The sequence below is a fragment of the Sceloporus undulatus genome, chromosome 3 (assembly GCF_019175285.1).
Source record: "Sceloporus undulatus isolate JIND9_A2432 ecotype Alabama chromosome 3, SceUnd_v1.1, whole genome shotgun sequence".
Classification (NCBI taxonomy): Eukaryota; Metazoa; Chordata; class Lepidosauria; order Squamata; family Phrynosomatidae; genus Sceloporus; species Sceloporus undulatus.
Genome location: NC_056524.1, coordinates 217,619,750 through 217,640,537, shown reverse-complemented (window position 1 = coordinate 217,640,537; position 20,788 = coordinate 217,619,750). Strand labels below are relative to the sequence as shown.

General features: G+C 40.6%; 1 protein-coding gene across 1 annotated transcript in view; it reads right to left on the bottom strand.

The window, feature by feature from the left end:
• ESPNL (espin like) overlaps positions 1–20,788 on the bottom strand; it is a 38,262-nt gene that overhangs the window by 12,895 nt on the left and 4,579 nt on the right. Inside the window, 5 exon segments of the mRNA XM_042456953.1 lie at positions 11,030–11,161; positions 11,667–11,849; positions 12,978–13,164; positions 16,001–16,191; positions 20,030–20,457. Of these exon segments, the coding sequence (XP_042312887.1) occupies positions 11,030–11,161; positions 11,667–11,849; positions 12,978–13,164; positions 16,001–16,191; positions 20,030–20,323 (987 nt within the window). The 5' untranslated portion in view covers positions 20,324–20,457.

Genomic DNA, 20,788 nt, shown 5'->3' with positions numbered 1-20,788 from the left:
TCTCAGAATCCTCTGCAAAGCCTTAAAACCAAATCATATACAACTTTAAATCAGCTGCAGCAGAGTTCTAATTTTTTATCAAAAAAAAAAATTATCAACAGGATGAACCAGCACACCCTAAATGAGTGCTGGATTACAACTCTGGAAACCAGGATTTGAATCCTCACCCAGCCATAGAAACCCACTAGGTGATCTTGGGCAAGTGTCTCAGCCTTAGAGGAAGGCAAAGGCAAACTCCCTCTGAACAAATCTGGCCATTATAAATTGGAAACAACCCAAAAGCACACAATTATAAATAGCAGCAGCAGAGAGATTAATCTTTCTCTCCACAATGCCATTTTCCAGCTCTAAGTCATCCCAGCAGCTGCTATGTGGTGAAGTGGTTTGAGTGTAGGTCTACCACTCTGGAAACCAGAGTTTGGTTCCCTGCTCAGTCATGAAACCACTGGGTGACCTTAAGCAAGTCACAGTCTCTCAGCCTCAGGGGAAGACAATGGCAAACCGCCTCTGAACAAATCTTGCCAAGAAAACTCAATGATAGATTTGCCTTAGGATCATTGTAAATCAGAAGTTACTTGAAGGCACACAACAACAACAAAGTAAAAAAGAAAACAGGTTGTATGTGAGTGCATCTGCACTGTTACTGAGAAATAATGCAGTTTGACATCACTTTAAGTGCAGTAGTTCCATCCTATGGAATCCTGGGATTGTTGGTTTTACGAGGTCTTTAGCCTTCTCTGCCAAAGAGTGTTGGTGCCTCACAAAACTACAAATCTTCTGCAGGATGGAGCCATGGCAGTTACAGTGGCATCAAACTGCATTATCCCTACAGGGTCAATGCACCCTACATCATGCCCATATTTTTAGAACTAAGAGCACCTACTGAGAAGTTATTTCAAAAAAACAGGAGAGAGAGAGAATGCTAAACATCCTTTTCTCAGTGCCACTGCTCTGATCAAACATGAAGCCCCTCTAACAACTTTAAAGTAAACAAAGGTGTGAGATCTGTCAATGAAGCTAGTGTCCATGCCATGTGGGGGCATGGCCCTTACATGAATAACATCTCTCATCACAGCAACCTCCATACATTATATATGGATATAATGGATTAGTAGGGATAGATTACAAAAGTGTAATTTAATTAAGAGGTTAGAATAAAATGATGAGCCACAAGATGAGGGAACTCAGAACAATTCATTGCACAGCTAAATAACCACTCACCCCAACCTATTAGTAGTTTTCATATCTCCATTTCCCCAGCATTTAAGTGTCATCTATTTATCTGATGTTATTACTAACATAAACCTATTCAAAATTCTTGGTGTGCACTGAAAATCAATACAAAATATTCCATTAACATTATCGGGGGGGGGGGGGGGTAATGACATTCCTACTAAAATTCGACCTGCCTACTCACTAGGAATAAAGAGAATATTTTCTGTTATTCATTTCACTGTTGAAAAATGGGTTTCCAGAACCCCAGGAAGCCCTACTGGGAAAGAATAAGAGAGCAGTAAGATGTTTGTGCAGGTTTTTTCTAGAGCTTTCAAACAACCCAAAGTGTTCTGGATACATTTTCTGCAGAGAGAAACATGTGGCTTTTCTGAGCGCACACACCACACACATTTTCTCCATGCTAAATGTGTTTCCTGAGCATGAAACAGTGTTTTTTGAGAAACATATTTATTGCTTAGGAAACATGGGTTTTGCATTTTTTTTCTGCACAGAAAAAAAACATTCAGAACACTTCAGGATGCTTGAATAAAGTGAGACTACTAGGCGGAAATATTTTCTCCCACATATAAGAGAAAAGTGCAGAAAAATGTTTATCCTTGTATGGGAGGATGAAATAACTGAGGATTTACATCTCTACTCCTAATAAAGGTCTGAACCACTGTGCTTCTGAGAGATGTTCCATGTTGAGTGTTAGTAAGTTTTTAGGAAATGTATTTCTCCATACTTATGGAACAGTGACCTAAACATGGATTTTTATTCTAGCCTTCCACTGTTGATGTTCTGGTACAACATTTGGCAAATTTTATGATTGGTTCCCTCTTCACATTTCTGCCTTTGCATTTTAAGATACATTCTTCTTCTTCTTGGCTTTACTTTGTAAACGAAGATTCAGGAAGGACTCATCCATGCTTTCTACAAGCGCGTTGATGACGTTGGATGTATCCTTCAAGCTTGTGCAATGGGTTTTTCTGGTGGAGCACAGCGTGCACAGAACTGGCCTCACCCTTTAAACCAGAGGTTCCACTGCTGAGGCCTTAACAATCATGGACGGTGGCAGTGAGGTCCTCGGGTCGTAGGTTTGATTAGAGTTTCCTTCTCTTAGATGGTTGACCTTACAGGGTTAGACGAGCACCATCTGCCCGGATTTGGGATGAGAGTTTTCCTTCTCCTACGATGGTTGCCATAAGGCTAGAGAGCCCATCCTGCCCTTTGGCGCTCTTGGTCAGACCCTTCAGTTGTGACCTGTCTGACATGGGAGGCCCTGCCGGTGACTATTATACTAGAATCATAGAATCATAGAATCGTAGAGTTGGAAGAGACCACAAGGGCCATCCAGTCCAACCCCTGCCATGCAGGAAATCCAAATCAAAGCATCCCAAACAGATGGCCATCCAGCCTCTGTTTGAAGACCTCTAAGGAAGGAGACTCCACTACACTCTGAGGGAGTTTGTTCCACTGTCGAACAGCCCTGTCAGGAAGTTCCTCCTAATGTTGAGGTGGAATCTCTTTTCCTGTAGCTTGCATCCATTGCTCTGGGTCCTAGTCCCTTCAAATATTTAAACAGGGCCATCATATCACCTCTTAACCTTCTCTTCTCCAGGTTAAACATCCCCAGCTCCCTAAGTCGTTCCTCATAGGGCATGGTTTCCAGACCTTTCACCATTTTAGTTGCTCTCCTTTGGACACACTCCAGTTTCTCAATGTCCTTTTCTAATTGTGGTGCCCAGAACTGGACACAGTATTCCAGGTGGGGCCTGACCAGAGCAGAATAGAGTGGCACTATTACTTCCCTGGATCTAGACAGTATACTTCTATTGATGCAGCCTAAAATCGCATTGGCCTTGTTAGCTGCCACATCACACTGTTGACTCATGTTCAACTTGTGGTCTACTTGGACTCCTAGATCCCTTTCACATGTAGTTTCATTCAGCCAGGTGTCCCCCATCCTATATATGTGCTTTTCATTTTTCCACCCTAAGTGCAGTACCTTACATTTCTCCGTGTTGAATTTCATTTTGTTAGCTTTGGTCTAGTTTTCTAGTCTATTCAGGTCATTTTGAATCTTGATCCTGTCCTCTGGAGTATTAGCTACTCCTCCTAATTTGGTGTCATCTGCAGATTTGATAAGTATTCCCCCCAATTTTGTCCTCCAAGTCATTGATAAAGATGTTGAATAGAACTGGCCCGAGGACAGAGCCTTGTGGGACCCCACTGGTCACTTCTCTCCAGGATGAAAAGGAGCCATTGTTGAGCACCCTTTGCGTTTGGTCAGTCAACCAATTACAAATCCATGTAACAGTTGCCTTGTCTAGCCCACATTTTACAAGCTTGTTTGCAAGAATGTCATGGGGAACTTTGTCAAAGGCCTTACTGAAATCAAGATATATTATATCCACAGCATTCCCTTCATCTAACAAGCTCGTAATTTTATCAAAAAAAGAGATCAGGTTTGTCTGGCATGACTTCTTTCTCTGAAACCCGTGTTGACTTTTTGTAATTATGGCATTGCTTTCTAGAATCTTTCCTGGTATTGATGTCAGACTAATTGGACTATAATTGTTTGGATCCTCTTTTTTTCCCTTTTTGAAGATGGGAACGTTTGCCCTCCGCCAGTCTGCTGGGATCTCTCCTGTTTTCCAGGAGTTCTCAAAGATTATTGCCAATGGCTCCGATATTACATTTGCCAGTTCTTTTAATACCCTTGGATGTACTGCCAGCATAGCTCACAACTTCATTAGGGTACGCAAGCCTCTCCCCCACACAATCAGAGCATAGCTGGAGGGGAATAGGAGGCCAGAAGATGACAGTTAAAGAGGGAGGAGCCTCTTTCTTCAGGCTAACTTTTAAAATTTTAAAATAGTTTTAAAATCCTTATCACTTTCTGAAAATCCATGCCAGTTCAGAAGAGGGCAGATGCTGAGACAAACATTTTGAGGGGTTTTAAAGCCATGATTTAGAGCTATAGCAGTTCTGCATTGTATTCTTTTCTTTAAAATGTTGTGTAGAGTTATATCAAAATCTCCCTTGATTAGACCGAGTGATTCTGGCCAGAGACTGAGGACCACTATTTACAGAGAGTTGCATCAGCTTCTTCCTGTGTGTCAGAACGATCTTGACTCATCTGCTAGCTACACTAAAATTTCTGAAGGGAAGGGATGAACACACGGACCTTTGTTAGTAGCCATAGTGCTACTGGGTTGTTACACCATCTTTGTTCTATCAAGAACCTCAGAAAAGAATGATCGTAAATGTTATTCCTAAATGGATTCAGATGTCTGCTATATTAAGAGTTTGGAAATTTTACTTTGTGAAAGTAATTTGTTCCTGTCATTCATTATACTGGACTTTTTTTAAAAGGGGGATTTAATTCCCATAATATCATAATTATCAGGACAAAAATTATTGCTCAAAATTCTCTTTTCAAAATGCTCTTTGAAGGTAACTTTAAGAGTAACTAAAATGAGTAATCATGCCAATGAAATGAATTGATTCCCACCAGTTATATTACTTTTTAAATGTAATTTTCTTATCCACTTTTTAAAGAGTGTGTGCAGAAGGGTCAAATAACCGACTTCAAGGGTTAGTAAGATCAGCTGCTGCCTTCAAGGTTAGGTGCTGTCTCCCATCATCAGTGTTGAAATGAGACTCAGCTCATGGTTTACTTGGCTCTTTTCTAGAGGTGGATTTCAAGAGGCCCCATCTTGTTTTTCAACTCAGGCAACTAACCATCTTGGGTTGACCCTGGGCATTCTGCATGACATAATGGGGTTGAACCAGATTACTTCTGAACTGTACAAGAACGAAAGAGGGAAATCACTTATATTTTCTCATAAGACAATACTGCACAATAATGCTGCACTGGTGGTGGCAAACTACTCTGCTCTTACATCTGCCTCCCAAATGAGGAGAGGCTGCCCAACTCTGGCTGTGAAGACATCCTACCAACATAAGAAGTAAATGATCTGTGATGGAACAAAGCCTGTGTTTGCAAAGAGGAAACAGATAAAAAACCTTTATGTCAAAGGCACTGAGAAGAACATGTAATTCTAGCTGAGGATGTTAGTGAATAAAGTTTGGCTCAGTGCAGACAATAATGTATCCTGGAGCTAACACCTGAAAGAAGAACAAATGGACTCTCCACTCCACCTTATATCCACATTTGGTTGAGAGTTTGCTTGATGATTTCCAACATCATCTATAATGCAACTTACACAAACCATGAAATATAGCTATACCCTATGATTGAGATTTTTAACCACAAAAAGGGAAAGAAGAAAAAAAATAAAATGTAGCTAATCAATAAAATTAAAAAACATAGCCATGTTAGTCTGGAAAATCAGACTAATTCTGATTTTCAAAACCAAAGGGATCTTGTAGCACATTTGAAGGAAGGAAAGAGGTTGATAGCATGAGCTTTTGTAGACTTGAGCTCAAGTCTATGAAAGCTCATACTACCAATTTCTCTCTTTAAGTTAGTCTCAAAGATGCTACAGGATCCCTTTGCATACTAACCAATAAAAGTTCAGTTTTTGCTCAGAATTAGCAACAAAGTATTAGTTATTTCAGGCCCTGGACCCATGGCAGCTGGTAGCTTCCATGTAAATGGAGTGGTATATACACTCTGGATTTTAGTTAGAATGTTAAAGAAGCTATCTAAGGTGCCAGCCTATTTTAGAAATATGAGTCGACATTTTAGATAACGTCTTCTAAATTCAGACTAAAACACATGGAGGATTTGCTGCCCCTTGACATGCAATCTACCTGCAGATGCCTTATTAAATTCATGCTTACAATGGAAAAGCAAATTATTAGTTATTTATTAGATTTATATCCTGCTTTTCTCCCAAAGAATGGTATTAACAATGCTTAGAAAACAAATATAATCAGTAAATAATCCAGATTACAATCACAGTTTAAAACACACTAACCAATGAAAACACTCTACTAATTGCAGTTAAACCCCTTTCCACAGTGACCTAGGTTGAATGCACATAACCAGAGAGTGAAATTGTTACAGGGCAGCTTGATACTTGAGCATTCTGACCCCAGTTAAGAGGCTTCCCTTGGACTTGCTTCCTTTTCCCATACACATTCGAGGGAAAGATCCTGCAGCAAGTTTGGAATCCGATTTATAGCTATATCATGAGAAACAAGATTTTACACATGCACATACTCAGAGTCAGCATGTAAAGCTCTCATTTTGGAGTGTCATTCGCATCCATTGCCTTAATATTAGCCAATAATAAAACATTTTGATCTTATTTGACATCTAGGGAGCTTCAGGATGGACAGCTGCTTGTGCTGTGAGTCAAAAATCATTATACAACTACTGTACCCTTCACTCTATAGTGTTTGTTTTCTTTTTTATAAGAGAAAACAGGGAAGGGTTACATTTCCAAATTGAAAATGTCTCATGCTAGCAATTGGAAGGCATTGCACAGCTACTTCATCTTGCATTTTCTACACAGATTGTCCATGGTAAGAAAAAGGACAGACTCAGCAGTACAAAAACAAGGCTGAATTATGAATGGAGAACATCAAAGCTTCCATAAAATTAATTGAATGAGATAAGGCAATGGCATGATAAAGGATCATCTAAACTGTCATAAAATTTTCCAGACCCATTTTGCAACCAAGGTTTGGAAACCATGCCCTATGAAGAGCAAATTAGGGAGCTGAGTATGTTTAGCCTGGAGAAGAGAAGATTAAAAAGTGATATGATAACCCTGTTTAAATATCTGAAGGGATGTCATACTGAAGATGGAGCAAATCTGTATTCTGCAGCTCTAGAGAATAGGACCCGAAGAAGTGGGTTCAAACTACAGGAAAAGAGATTCCACCTAAACATTAGGGAGAAGTTCCTGATCGTAAGAGCTTTCAATAGTGTAATACCCAGAAATGATCTGACTCTAGGGTGAGTTTGCATTATTGCAGTATTTTCTCTTGAACAGTAGCCTCAGACTTTGGTCCTTCCTGTGTTTTTGACTTTCAGCTAGAAAAGAACTAGAAAAGGTCCTGAAGATCAAAGATATACAAGTAAGCACGAAAGTCAGAATCGTACAAGCAATTGTATTCCCCATTACCATGTTTGGATACAAGGGCTGGACAATTAAGAAAATGAACAAAAATGAAATAAATTCATTTGAGATGTGGTGCTGGAGAAGAGTGCTGAATATGCCATGGACAGCAAAAAGAACAAATAGGTGCAGATCAAGCCTGATATTTCCCTGGAGGCTAAGACGACAAAACTGAGGCTGTGATACTTTGATCACATCCTGAAAAGACACAACTCATTAGAAAATACGATAACGGTTGGAAAGGTGGAGGTAAGTAGAAACAGAGGAAGGCTACATGTTAGATGGATTCACTCGATCAAGAAGATTACAGGTATGTTTCAGCAGAAACTAAGTAGAGTAGGGAGGGAACGGAGTCTTGGAGATGTCTCATCCACAGGGTTGCCATGTTTCTACATCAGTTCCAGGGAGGTTAACAACAATAACAGCAACAACAAAATTTCCTGATTGTCAACCCTACGTCTGTAAAGAGAACATCTGCAAAATACACCATGAACAAACTGGGCTGTGTTAATCAGGGACATTGGAGATTATCACACAAGAGACGGGACACAATGTCCCATCCCTGTCCCATCCTTCTTGCCTGATTATGGGAGGGACTTTCACACATGACCAGCATTGGACCATCAGAAAAGCACCAGTGAAAGTGACTGTGTGAATCATTTTAACTCACAAGTGCGCTGAACCCGTCATTCAGCCGCTTGAGAAGCATAGATGAAAATGATAGCGCAAATCAGTTTCGTATGAAAGTGGGCTGAAAAGTGCTCTCAGCCAGCAGCTGAAAGTGCTTTCTTCTCTCATTTGCAGTCTTTTGTATTAATGGAAGAACCCGTTAATACCATGATGGCTGAAAGCACTTTTCAGCCCGTTTTCATGTGCAAGTGATTTGCGCAATCACTTTCACTCGGGTCACAGACGGGATAAGGACGGGGGAGCAATCCTGTTCCTATCCTGTCCCCATGTGATAATCTCCAATGTTACTTTGGGATCTCATCCTGCTCAGACAGTATTTACCTTGCAGATCTGAACAGGACAGACCTAGGGACCTTGTGAGTAGACCCAGATGAGGGCTGCAGCACTGTTTTAATTAGTCAGAAAGTGTTATGGAGATATATATTTTCCCCATTAATATTTTACTGGCAAACTGAGTGATGGCAGAGAGGTCTGGTTTCAGAAGGCCCCGTTCCAAATCTCAGGCTGTGGTAAGGACTGACTGTGCTTTGTTCAATGAAACCGAAGAGCTTGATTAGGATTTCAGCACCAGCTTCTCAGGTTAACCACAGTGCCACCTCAGTGTCTCATTGTGTTATCTTCTCTTGTGGATGAAAAGCTTCCGGTGTGGAAAGTTAAAGAAATCTAGGTGCTCAGCTGAAGACTTTCATCCAAGACTGAAGAGTCTCTGAGCTACTCCTCCTGACCCTTCTTATCTTGCCATCTAGCTCCTGCTAATTGCTTTCTAGTATCCATATCCAGAGAGTGGCAAAGGCAACCAGTAAGTAGCCTTGGCAATATGCTTGCCCAGTTGTTACTCTGTGCCAGAGACATGTCTAGGTGAAAAATATCCACTCCGCTTAATATCAAACCAAAAATAGCTGCAAAGGGAGAAGGAGCCTGGACTGGGTTCCTTTGACACTAGAGCAATGGAGATATAGCCCCCAGCTGCAACACGTAGCCGCTGCTTAAGAGGGAGAAGGAGGAGAAGGAAGTGATGGCATAGCCTCCAACTATTCCCATTTGGCAAGAACAGTCATGGTTAATACTATCATCTCACATTTTCAGCTGCTTTTAAAATGCTACACTTTTGTCATTTGTCCCCAGCTTACTTCAGTTACTACAAACTGAGGTCAAAGTGCAAAAGTAGTTTGCATTCCATTAACACAGCAGGAGGGAGAGGAGAGGACAGAATCTTGCCCTTCCCAGTAGGATCAGGCAAAAGCAAGCTTTGGCAGCTCTCCTACCCTATGTGGTCTTCTTCATTAATAACCTTTGTCATATTAACCACATTCTGGTGTTATTTGGCCACGCACGTGCTGGTTTTCATTTGTAAAATGTGGGAGGTATGTGTTGGTGGTGGTAGACTCAAATGATTAACATCTGTCTCTAATTAAAGTCTGCTTGATCACATGGAGCTTGAGGAGACAGGCTGAGTGGCTATACATGGTTTTGGACTGTAGGATCTATTCTCCAAAAAGGTAACTTTCCCTTATTCATGAGGATAAGGATGAAATGGGTATGGGGCAAAAAGACATTATGATTAAAAACCCTGTGGCTTTTAAGCTGCTATTACAGCTGGAACAAAGCAGTTTTGGCAATAATTACCACATGGTGTCTCCTTCAACCTGTTCCTGCCGTATTCCCAAAGTGCAATTAAGGCATCCATTTTCATTGATGGGGGAAACCTGTCAATGACTTCGCAATCACACAAGTGAAACATCACTGCTGGGATAGGACCCTACATTCTAAAACTCCTCCATACTGCCATAGTAGCAAATCTCTAGCCCCTAGAGATTTCCATCTCAGTAGCTCTATTTTGGCTAGATAGCCACCATGACTCAGTGCCAGATAAAGGTAATGGTTAATATGATGATAAAAGAACATTGTTTTGGCCTTTGCACCCTAGAAGCAGCCTCTATGACTGTTGCCTCCCCTTGCTTTCTTAATTTTAATGAAAAGGAAAGCACTCCCGGACCACCAATCTCAATACATAAATAAATAAATCTGTATACATGTTTCAAATTTCTTATCCCAAGAGGCTAGGCTGCCACCTTCTTTGACTGTGTTTTCCTGTATGGTAACTATTTTCATGATCAAACACACTTAACTTTCTTGAATTATATGAAATGTTGCATTTATTTTACCTATGTTATTACATTCTATTATTTTATTATATATTGTTGCTTTCAATTGCCGTTTGTGGCAATTGAGTGGTGGGGAAACATTGGAACAGTGGTTCCCAGCCTGTGGGGGTCGAATGACCCTTTCACGGGGGTCACCTAAGACCATCGGAAAACACATATTTGCATATAGCAATGAAATAATTTTATGGCTGGGGGTCACCACAACATGAGGAACTATATTAAAGGGTCACGGCATTAAGAAGGTTGAGAACCACTGCACTAGAAGGATGAGGCTTATGTCTTTGTCTAAATGAGTTAAAGAATATTTTTGTCTTTTCATACCTTCATCATCATCCATCCTATGTACTATCTGTAATATAAATTGTATTTTTGAAAATAAGATAGACTGAGACTATAACCTATTTGATCACCGGTATTTTAGTTGCTACTTATTAGCAGTTCCTCTTCCAGAATAAGATATAGCTTAGAAATGTGTTCTATTATTAATAGTTTATTTAGTCGTACAAGATGCTTTTAATCAATATTGAAGTTTTTAGATTTTCTCTGAAGCTAAGCTTTTTTGTTATACTGAATAGTCACATAAACTTTATTTCTTTCATTGTTTCTTACTGAAGTGACAGTTTTAATATTTTTGTATTTCTATTTTTAAATAAGGAATATATTAATTGAGAAACCAGAATAGCATTCTGGTCCATAAATATAATCTGATCATCTTCTCTTTCATGCAGTCCAGCAGCCTCTGCAAAACTGCATAATTCGCACTCTTATCCTACCTAATGAATATTGTCATGCAATGTAGTGACCCCTATTTTCAGGGACTCACATGGAAGCAAAGATCTGTATATCCAAAGATTCCATTACCGTCTTCTCTGCTTCCTGCAGATAACATGCACATTGCCTATGACCATTATATTCTGCCAGGTCCCTCGCAGTGTAACCGTCCACATCACGAATGCCTGGATCTATTTGGTGGGAGATCAATGTCTGGCAGCACTGTAAATAAATACATAAAACAACTACCATCATCCTGATTCACACACCATCCAGGAAATAATTTATGCAGTTGGAGTTTCTCTTTAATGTAATTTCCCCCCCCCAGTGTACCTTCTACATAAGGGTAAGAATTTGTCATAAGTGGTAATAGGACCATCTTAACGTATTACTTGCAATGCACTCAGTCTTCTTCAGGAGGGTAAGTTGACATCACATTTCAAAATTACTTTCCCATTGCACTCTATCATGGTCCATACTGTGGACCCTGCTTTCCAAAATTGCTCCAAACTGCCATAGCAGCAAATCTCTATACCCTAGAGCGAGATATACAGGATGTTGGAGCAAATTATTTGAACAACCACATTTGGCCTACTGGGAAATGTGTGTGTGTGTGTGTGTGTGTGTGTGGTCAGTGTTAGGGGAAATGTTCAACCAAAGTTTGAGTTGCTTCCCAGCCTTTGTTTCCCTCCATATTTCTTGTTCTCCACTCAGTACCAATAAATACCTCCAAGTGCCCATTCTCTGCTGCATCATGAAGAGGTGTTCCTCCCCAATAGTCCAGCACAATCTTAGCACCCATAAGGAGGAGTCTGTCAGCAATAGCAGTGTGTCCCTCTCTGGCAGCAAAGTGGAGTGCAGTGGCTCCTTCCACATCCTGTGTGGTGAGGTTGAGATCAGTGAAGGTTACCTACATGAAAAGAAAATTGTGTCTGTCTCTGTTTTCACTTCTATTTCATTCTTTCCCAACAAACAGAAGTGAAAACGGAAACTGCCTTTTTGCAGTGGATCTTATTCATTCATCTGGCTCTGCTATGACCTTTCATATTTAACTGTCAAGAGCCGCAGGGGGCAAAATGCATCTAATAAAATACACAGACAGTTGGTGGAATTTGTTTTCTATACACTGTAAGCTCAACCACATAAACCCAAACAGAAAGGCTGGCCAAAGTCTTTCCTCAGTGTGAGGCACTGGAACTAGCAGGCAAGACAGCCTCAGGAGCACCATATCCCACATTGCTAGAGTGACAAAAAATCAATGTTAAGCTTATGAAGAAGATACTAACATTATTTTTGCTGCTATAGCAAAGCCTTCTTTTGGCAGCACTTCTAATGATGGGGGACTTCTCTGGACTACAGTTTCTGAATTATTTTTCTACACTATAGTTCTCAGAATTCTTTATCAACATGGCTACTTATCATGCTGGTTGAAGGTGCCGTCTTTGAGTCCAAAAAAGCAATTTTCCTAAAGACTGGTCCCTCTTAAATGGCAGATACTACTGTACTACCAATAAGTAAACAGTCCTAGTCCCAACCTGTGGTACTCCTAAAAAGGTGGGAGTAAGAGGAATATAATATGGGTTAGGGTAATTTTTTTTTTTAAAAAAAGAAAAAGGTCTGGGTAATGCTAGTAGAAAAATCTGATTAGCCTGAGTGGAAACCCTATGAGACCCAACATGGTGTAGTGGTTTGAGTGTTGGACTGCCACTCTGCAGACCACGGTTTGAATCCATGTAAACCCACTGGGTGACCTTGGACAAATCGCACTCTCTCAGCCTCAGAGAATGGCAAGGCAAAGTTTCTCTGAACAAATCTTGCCAAGAAAACCCCCTTAAGGTCATCATAAGTCAGCAACAAGTTGAAAGCACACAATAACAAGAAACCCTATACTGCAATGATGATAGAGACATGTAAGTTAACTGAACAGAATGGTTAACATTTTCCACTAAAGAAAATGACAAAACCATTTAGAGAAGGATATTCCACTGCAGATGTCAACAATGCTTGCTCTTTCAAAATGCAAAAAGTGTAAAGTTACCAGCCAGATGACAGCGGCATAATGGCCACCACAAGCAGCTGCATGCAGTACAGTCATGCCATCATGTGCGCTCAGGTGCACATTAGCTTCACAGTCTTTCACCAGGAATTGGATGATGTGGAGGTGGCCCTCCTGGCAGGCGAGGTACAGAGGGGTTGCTCCACTCCTGGTTTGCTTGTTTACACAACTGTTGGAGGAGAGGAATTAATACAACAGTGTTAGACGTAGTAGAAGGACTCACTGCTTTGTTTTAACCTTGTTCACTCATTGAATTAGGCATTTAAATCCTGCCCTTCAAAAAAATAAAAAGATATCCAGAGAACCTTGCAATGTAAAAGAGACTAAGGGCATTACTATACATGGCTTTTAAACTGTGATTACACCTGGAAAGAAGCAGCTTTGGCAATACTTATTGCATGATAACACTTCTAACCTGTTGGTGCTCTGTCCCTGTCCCATCCCTTTTCATTGAAGGGGCAAATCTGTTAATGACCTGGCAAGTGCACAAGTCCCCAGATGCAAAACATTGCTCCTGGGGCATTTGCATGATTGCCAGTCACATAGTGTCAGGGTCCACTCCTCCCTCCCTCCTTTTGATGCTCTTTACAGTCTCTTTTTGTCCCCAACACTCTGCATAATTCACTCCCACCAGCAGATGTGACCATCTCATTTTGCTGTTGTTTGCTTTTGAGTAATTTCTGACTTATGACAACTCTATGGTGAAGTTGTGGAGTTTTCTTGGCAAGATTTGTTCAGAGGGTGTTTGCCTTTGCCTTCTTCTGAGGCTGAGTGTGATTTGCTGAAGGTCACCCAGTGGGTTTCCAGGGTTAAGGATTTGAACCCTGGTCTCCAGAGGCATGATCCAGCACTCAAACCACTACACCACACTTGGCCTATTAATTGTGTTTATTTCTTGACTTTACTCAGTTGTATAATATTTTGTTTTTATTTTGCCATTTCTTTCATGGTAATCAGCTTATTGTTATTGCTATTTTAATATAACATATTCTGTGTTTTCAACAGTAATATTGCAAATACTGCAAGTAGATAAAATTAATAATGATTTGTCCCTCAATGCTTATCTCCCTTGCCTTAAAAATAGATCCAGGGCCCCCGAAAAAAAGTGTAGCAGTTTGATACCACTTTACCTATCATAGTTTTATCCTACAGAATTCTGGGATTTGACGTTTTGTGGGGTAGTCAGAATTCTCTGCTAGAGAGCTCTGTTGACCCACCAAATTATATATCCCTAGATTCCACCGGATACAGTGTTGCCAACCATTCTCACAACCATCTGGTAAATTATGGGGTGAGGGTTACACATGTAATCTGCCCTAAGATTGGGATGACATGATCATTTACATTAACATTCCTTACAATAACCCTTCCTTTAAAATGACAAGATAACATATATGAAGTAAGAGAATTGGAAGCACCATACAAGGGTACATTGCAAATTATTAATAATGGCTTTTCTGTTGCTTTAATTGCCAGCAGAGGGCAACCATGTTTCGTGTATCATATATTCCTCTACAGAGTAACACAGGTGAGTCAATATACATCACTGCTTATAGATTTTGTTATCTGATATTGGGGGCATAAATACACCAAAGGCACCAAATCCCAGTACTGTTACTGAGGTTGAAACATAATGGTAAAAAAGTGCAACGATTAATATGTTGAATTTGCATAATCAGAATGCAAATTAATAACATGCATAACTACAATTTGCATAGTATGCAAATTAGATGCCCAGATATGAGGGACTGGAATATGGCAACCCTAATTGCATTCCTTTGGCAGATTCTGGCAGGTGAAGAGACTAAAGAACACAAAACCTTCACAGGAATGTAGGTAAGGAGGCACAGTGTGGGGCTTCGTTGCCAATTTAATCTATTCCTAAGCATGTACACGAAACTAATCTACACTGCAGAAATAAAGCAGTTTGACACCACTTTAACAGCCATGGCTCCATTCTGTGGAATCCTGGGATTTGTAGTTTGGAGAGGTGTTCAGCCTGGTCTGTCAGAGAGCTCTGGTGCCTCACCAAACTACAAATCCCAAGATTCTGAAGAACAGAGCCATGGCAGTTAAAGTGTTGTCAAACAGCTTTATTGATGCAGTGTTGATACACTCAGGGAGAGGGGATGCATTGGTGGATGGGGTCTTGTTCACATCCTGTCTCTTGATCTGTTTCTGCAGACCAGCTCTTTTTTAAAAAATACGCATTGTCTTGGGGGTTCACAGTTAGGTTCCCTTAACTGAAAGCAAATCCCACTAAACACCATAACCTCCTCCTTAGTGTATACAGAAGTGCACCATTAGAGAATAATCCTGCCTGGTGTTGAGTTTCTAGAGCTGAGAAGGAACAGACCACTGAAGAGCAGAAGAGCATTGGGGGCAGATGGTTGTGGGAACTGTTGCTGGAAACTCAATCGTCTTCAGTAAAGATTACAAGTGCTTGCCTTCTGTTCTCTTAATAAACACAGGCATAGCATCTGGAAATGCTGTGCCATGGAAACAAAACACCCAGGAAAATTCTACTTGACTCCCTTACTTGCTTTTAAGAAGCAAACATTATTTCACATGGCCATTACTACCTATGACTTTCAAATGGTACAGTTCATATCATTTCCTTGCAACCTGGTACCCCTCCAGATGTGTTGGAATTAGGGCTTGACATTTTGCTGCTTGGGAAGGTTAAAAAAACCAGTGCCACCCATCTCTATAAAACAGAATCCAGATAGACTGGCAGCTGAACCCTTCTTCAATTGGACGTCTTCCTTAGACTTGCCTCACTTTACCCAACTGCCTTATCAGATGGACGTATGGGAGTTGTAATCTAAAACTTTTGGAGGTCAGCAGGTTAGGAAAACTGGTCCACATAATACCATTTAATTTTGCAACATATGAAGTTGGCCAGGCCTGAGCAACAGGCACAGAGGGGAAGCAGTACTTCATGTTTTTTGGCATAGTATGAGTGTGATGTCCTGTAAAGAGCACCATACTGTGTTTTTGCTTACCTGAGGTCTGCAGCAACCAGCACTTTCAGGCATGTGAGATCTCCCTTGGCTGCTGCATAATGAGCTGGCACTGCTCCTTCTCGGGTCTCTGTTGCAGTGTCATACCCTGCCTGGACCAGCCACTCAACAACCTCTGAATGTCCAAAGCGAGCAGCTAAATGGAGTGGAGAAGCCCCTGAAGCATCTTGTTCCTATGGAGGAAATGACAGTTTGGGAGCAGCATTTGGTGGTCTTCTGCATTTTGACTCTCCTGTCTAGGCTACTTGACAATGATTATTATTATTATTATTATTATTATTATTATTATTATTACTTGACCAGTTATAACTGTGACACAAAGAGCATTTGAAACAGCTTCTGCAGTCAGGGGTGTCACAAGGAGTGTACAGGGTGTGTGGGCCACCATATATTCAGTGATATATGGGAATTAGGATTTATGAGTAACATTAGTACAATAAACTTTACTAAGGATTCTGTATGGTGTGGTTTGGGTGGAGGTCAATGTGGGGAGTGACTGGATTACTAGACTGAGAAGAAATATCTTTTTGTATTGATAAGGAAATACAAATTTTATCTCCTGGACTTTGGAATGTGTTGTTCCCAGTGCCACGTGGCCAGAAGAAAGAAGGGTCTGATTGTATAGATATTCATCCACAGAACAACACAACATCTTGAGAAAAAGCAGACCTGTGACTAATATCATTTTTTTAAAAATGTTGTTCTGTATGCTTTTTTAAAAAACACCTTTGCTTGATGAAGAAGTCTGTAGAGCTTTGAAAGCTTGCATCAAGTACCATATATACTTGACTATAAGTTGACCTCATGTACAAGTTGAGGGCAGGTTTTGGGACCCTAATTATGGATTCTGATATGACCCATGGATAAGTCAAAGGTAAAACTTAGGGGCATCTAATAAGGGATGTAAAGGGCGAAGCAATGGAAAACAATGCTAAAGAACATACAAAATTCCAGCAGGCATAACTGTTTGTGCTCATACTAAAGGCTGGATGTATGAGAAAATAGAGGGGGGTTCGGTGATTCCAGTGCTAATGACACTCTTGCCTTTCACCAGGGGATGGTTCCTTTTTAAAATGAGAGTTAAAGTACAGTACCTAAATTGACCCATAGATAAGTTGACACAAGTTTTTTGGGTCAATTTTTTGACCTAAATTTCTAGACTTATACATGAGTATATACATTATTTTGTCCATTTTGGTTGGCTGAATAAAGGTATTGCTGTTCTGTGGATTTTAGATGCTATTGCACAGGGTCCCTTCTCCATTTGTCTCATGTCTTTTTAGATTGTAAGCCCGAGGGCAGGGAACCGTCTAATTAAAAAGATTGTATGTACAGCGCTGTGTAAATTTACAGTGCTTCATAAATAAAGGTTAATAATAATAAGGGTATACATCTGGAGTGCCACATAATTTCCACCTCTGGTTTACAAGATAAATCTCACTACTTCTCCATGAGTTCAGCAAATGAACAAAGGAGGTATCTGAATATCCACAGAGATTACTACTTTGTGGGGTAACCATGATAGATGCTCCATGTAAGCAAACAAAAGCATGGAAGACATGCAAAATATTCTAATGCCACCACTAGCAACAACATAGTAACTCTGTGTAATGGGATGATTAATGTGCTAAACCACCATACATGTCACCAGCATTACAGCATGACATTTATTTAAGTGTACTGAGTATTGGCAAAATAAAGTGTTTATTTATGAGCCCATTAGAGCTCTAAGATCATCTGGCGAAGCCCTTCTCTCTGTCCTACCACCTTCTCAGGCTCATTTGGTGGGAACTAGGGAGAAGGTGTTCTTTGTGGTTGTTCCCAGAACACCCTCCCTAGAGAGAGGCCAGGATGGCCACTTGCATGCTCTCCTTCCATTGGCAGGTCAAAACATTTTTGTGCCATCTGCTTTTACAAACTGACTAGGATATGCTAGAGCCAGTGTGGCATAGTGGTTTGAGCATTGGACTCCAGTTCTGGAGACCAGGGTTCGATTCCTACTCAGCCATGAAACCCACTGGGTGACTTTGAGCAAATTACATGCTCTTAACCTCAGGGGAAGGCAATGGAAACCTCCTCTGAACAAATCTTGCCAGGAAAACCCCATGATAGGTTCATCTTAGAGTTACCATAAGTCAGAAATGACTTCAAGACACACAACACAGACACAAGGTGCTGTTTTTAATGTTTGTATATAGTATTTTAATTAATTATAATATTTTTCATCCTTAATGTTTTAACTTTATAAATTGTTTTTTAAATCTTATATTTATACTTTTATTAAAGCTTTTGCAATGTTTAAAATGTGTATTGTTTTAAATATGTTGTTAGCTGTCTTGATTCTCATTGGGAGAAAGGCAGAACATAAATGAATTAAACAAACATGAATTTGGTCTAGACAGAGTGTGTGCGATGTGTGATCCTGCAATTTTCAACAATACTAAATTGTATAGCCAATGGCGAGGGATCACAGGAGTTGTGGTTCAGTAGTAGCTAGAGGGCTACACATCCCTGATCCCTGGCCTGGATGGTATAAAGCAGTATGTCCCAATCTTCTGTCCTCTGGATGTGATGGTAGTTGCAATCTGACACATCTAGAGGGCACCTGCTTGTGCAATTCTGAAGCAATTGGTACAAATAGATTACAATCCTAGAATGCATGGGGATGAATAAATGAAAAGGACTTCAGTTAAGCATTCCCATGTGGCAGCATTTGGAAAGAGTATTATTAGCAAGACAAACATCAATTTTATCGATGCTTTCAGCTTTATTGTATTTCTACCTTATCCTTACCCTTTCTCACAGCATGCACAATCTTTACCTGAAGTGTGCCTCATTTCTCTGTGTTTTAAAAGCCGCAGTTCACAAAATCCCATTGTAATCCACAATAAACAGAGGGGTTTGTCTACACGATTAAAATATTCCTCATTCAAATCAAATTGACTGCGATCCAGCCACATAGGATCTGGAGAAATTCATGCTTTGGGGGAGGGTAAGAAATTCCATAAATTCAGCTGGAAAAATATTTGCCTTTTTTACTGGAGTATCCGTAAAGATGCACATTATTGAATGTGTGGCTGCTTCTCCGCTTCGCATGAATTCACATGGCTATGCATTTTTGGTAGAAGGAACAAATAGATACAAATTTGCATAGCAAAGTAAAGACAATTAAGCATCAATGCAAATGTGCAAAAATCTACAGGAATTTGCATAATACTCTGTGTAGACTAGCTCTAGGGAACTGATTCTTAGTGGCTGGGGGACAAAAGACAGGGACCAATTTTTAACCCTTCTTATGTCCCTATTACACCTATTTATTTTCTTCCTGATGTGCGAATGGCAGCCATTCACTTTCATGTTGTACTTGGGAGTTGATGCTATGGCATTATGTATCTTCTTCCCCTGATTCTGGGTGCTCCAGTACAGAGGTCTAGTGCAGAGATTACAGGAAATGCATAGTATATCTCTGCACAGAGCATTCACTTTACAGCTCCTTGTAATATACAAGCTCTCCCTATACAGTGGTACCCCGGGTTACGAATTTAATTTGTTCCGCGGCGCCGTTCGTAACCCGAAAGATTTCGCAACCCGAAAAAGCCATAGCCGCTAGCGCTGGAAAGCCGCGATTTCGTGCGAAAAAGCGCCGAACACCAAAAAAATTTTCGTAAGCCGAAAAAAAAACGTAACCCGGAACAGTTTTTTCCTATTTAATTTTTTCGTATCCCGGAAATTTCGTAACGCGGTCATTTCGTATCCCGGGGTACCACTGTACCAGCCACCACAATGAGGAGCAATGAGCTAAAGGCTGGAGTATTCTTGGAGGAGGAAGATGAATTGTTGACAACACTCCAACCTGAAGCTGTTGTACACAGGGGTTGCTGGTAATCCAGAGGTAGCAATATGGACAACAGCCCTTCACATATGGCTAATTGTAAACAACCTTTTACCTTGCTCCTGGTTTCTGTAGCTCCTGGTTTAAGAATTCCCTTTTACATCAGACAGCCACCTTACCTGCTTGTTGTACCTTCCTTCTTTGATCAGCCACTGCAGTTCAGCCAAGTTGCCCATGGCTGCAGCATCATGTGCCGGAGTTGCACCATTGTTTGCTCTCTGATTCCCAGGAAGCTTTGCTTGCAGTACCAGGAACTTGAGACACTCAAGCCTGCCTGCTCGTGAGGCATGATGGACCAGGCCTGCTCCTAAGGAGTCAGTGATATTCTGACCCAAACTGCCATCTATGTGTAGCTGCTCCAAAGTGCTCAAGTCTCCTTCCTTGACAGCCAAAATAGCCCTCTGATCTCCCATCTCTGAGAGTCTTGACGTTGTCTTTACTGGAAGTCCTACTTTCTCTGAGTCTCTTGTTTTATGAAGCAGGCAGATGGTGTGTGTCTCTGGTTACCTGGTAAAGTACGGCAGGAAGCATATGTTCTGCAAGGGGGCTTTAAAATGGGGAACATGGTTGGCAGGACATAATAGCTAAAAGCTACTGGCAGAATCATAGACTTTATTAGCTCTTCTTGTTTACCACACAACCCTAAATTGCTACAGCAATCCAATTATACGTAAAACGAGTGTTTTGTAAAATAAGACTTTCAAGTGCAACACCTTTATGATGCCTGTGATTATCATTTGTCCTTATTATTTCTTAAGCAGCTATCCCAATCAATCTAACTATATTTTAAGAGCAAGGTTCAGGTTCATAACCACCACACCTGCAACCAAAAACCTCTGCCATTTTTTGTCTTCATTGCCAATACATTTTTCTAGTAT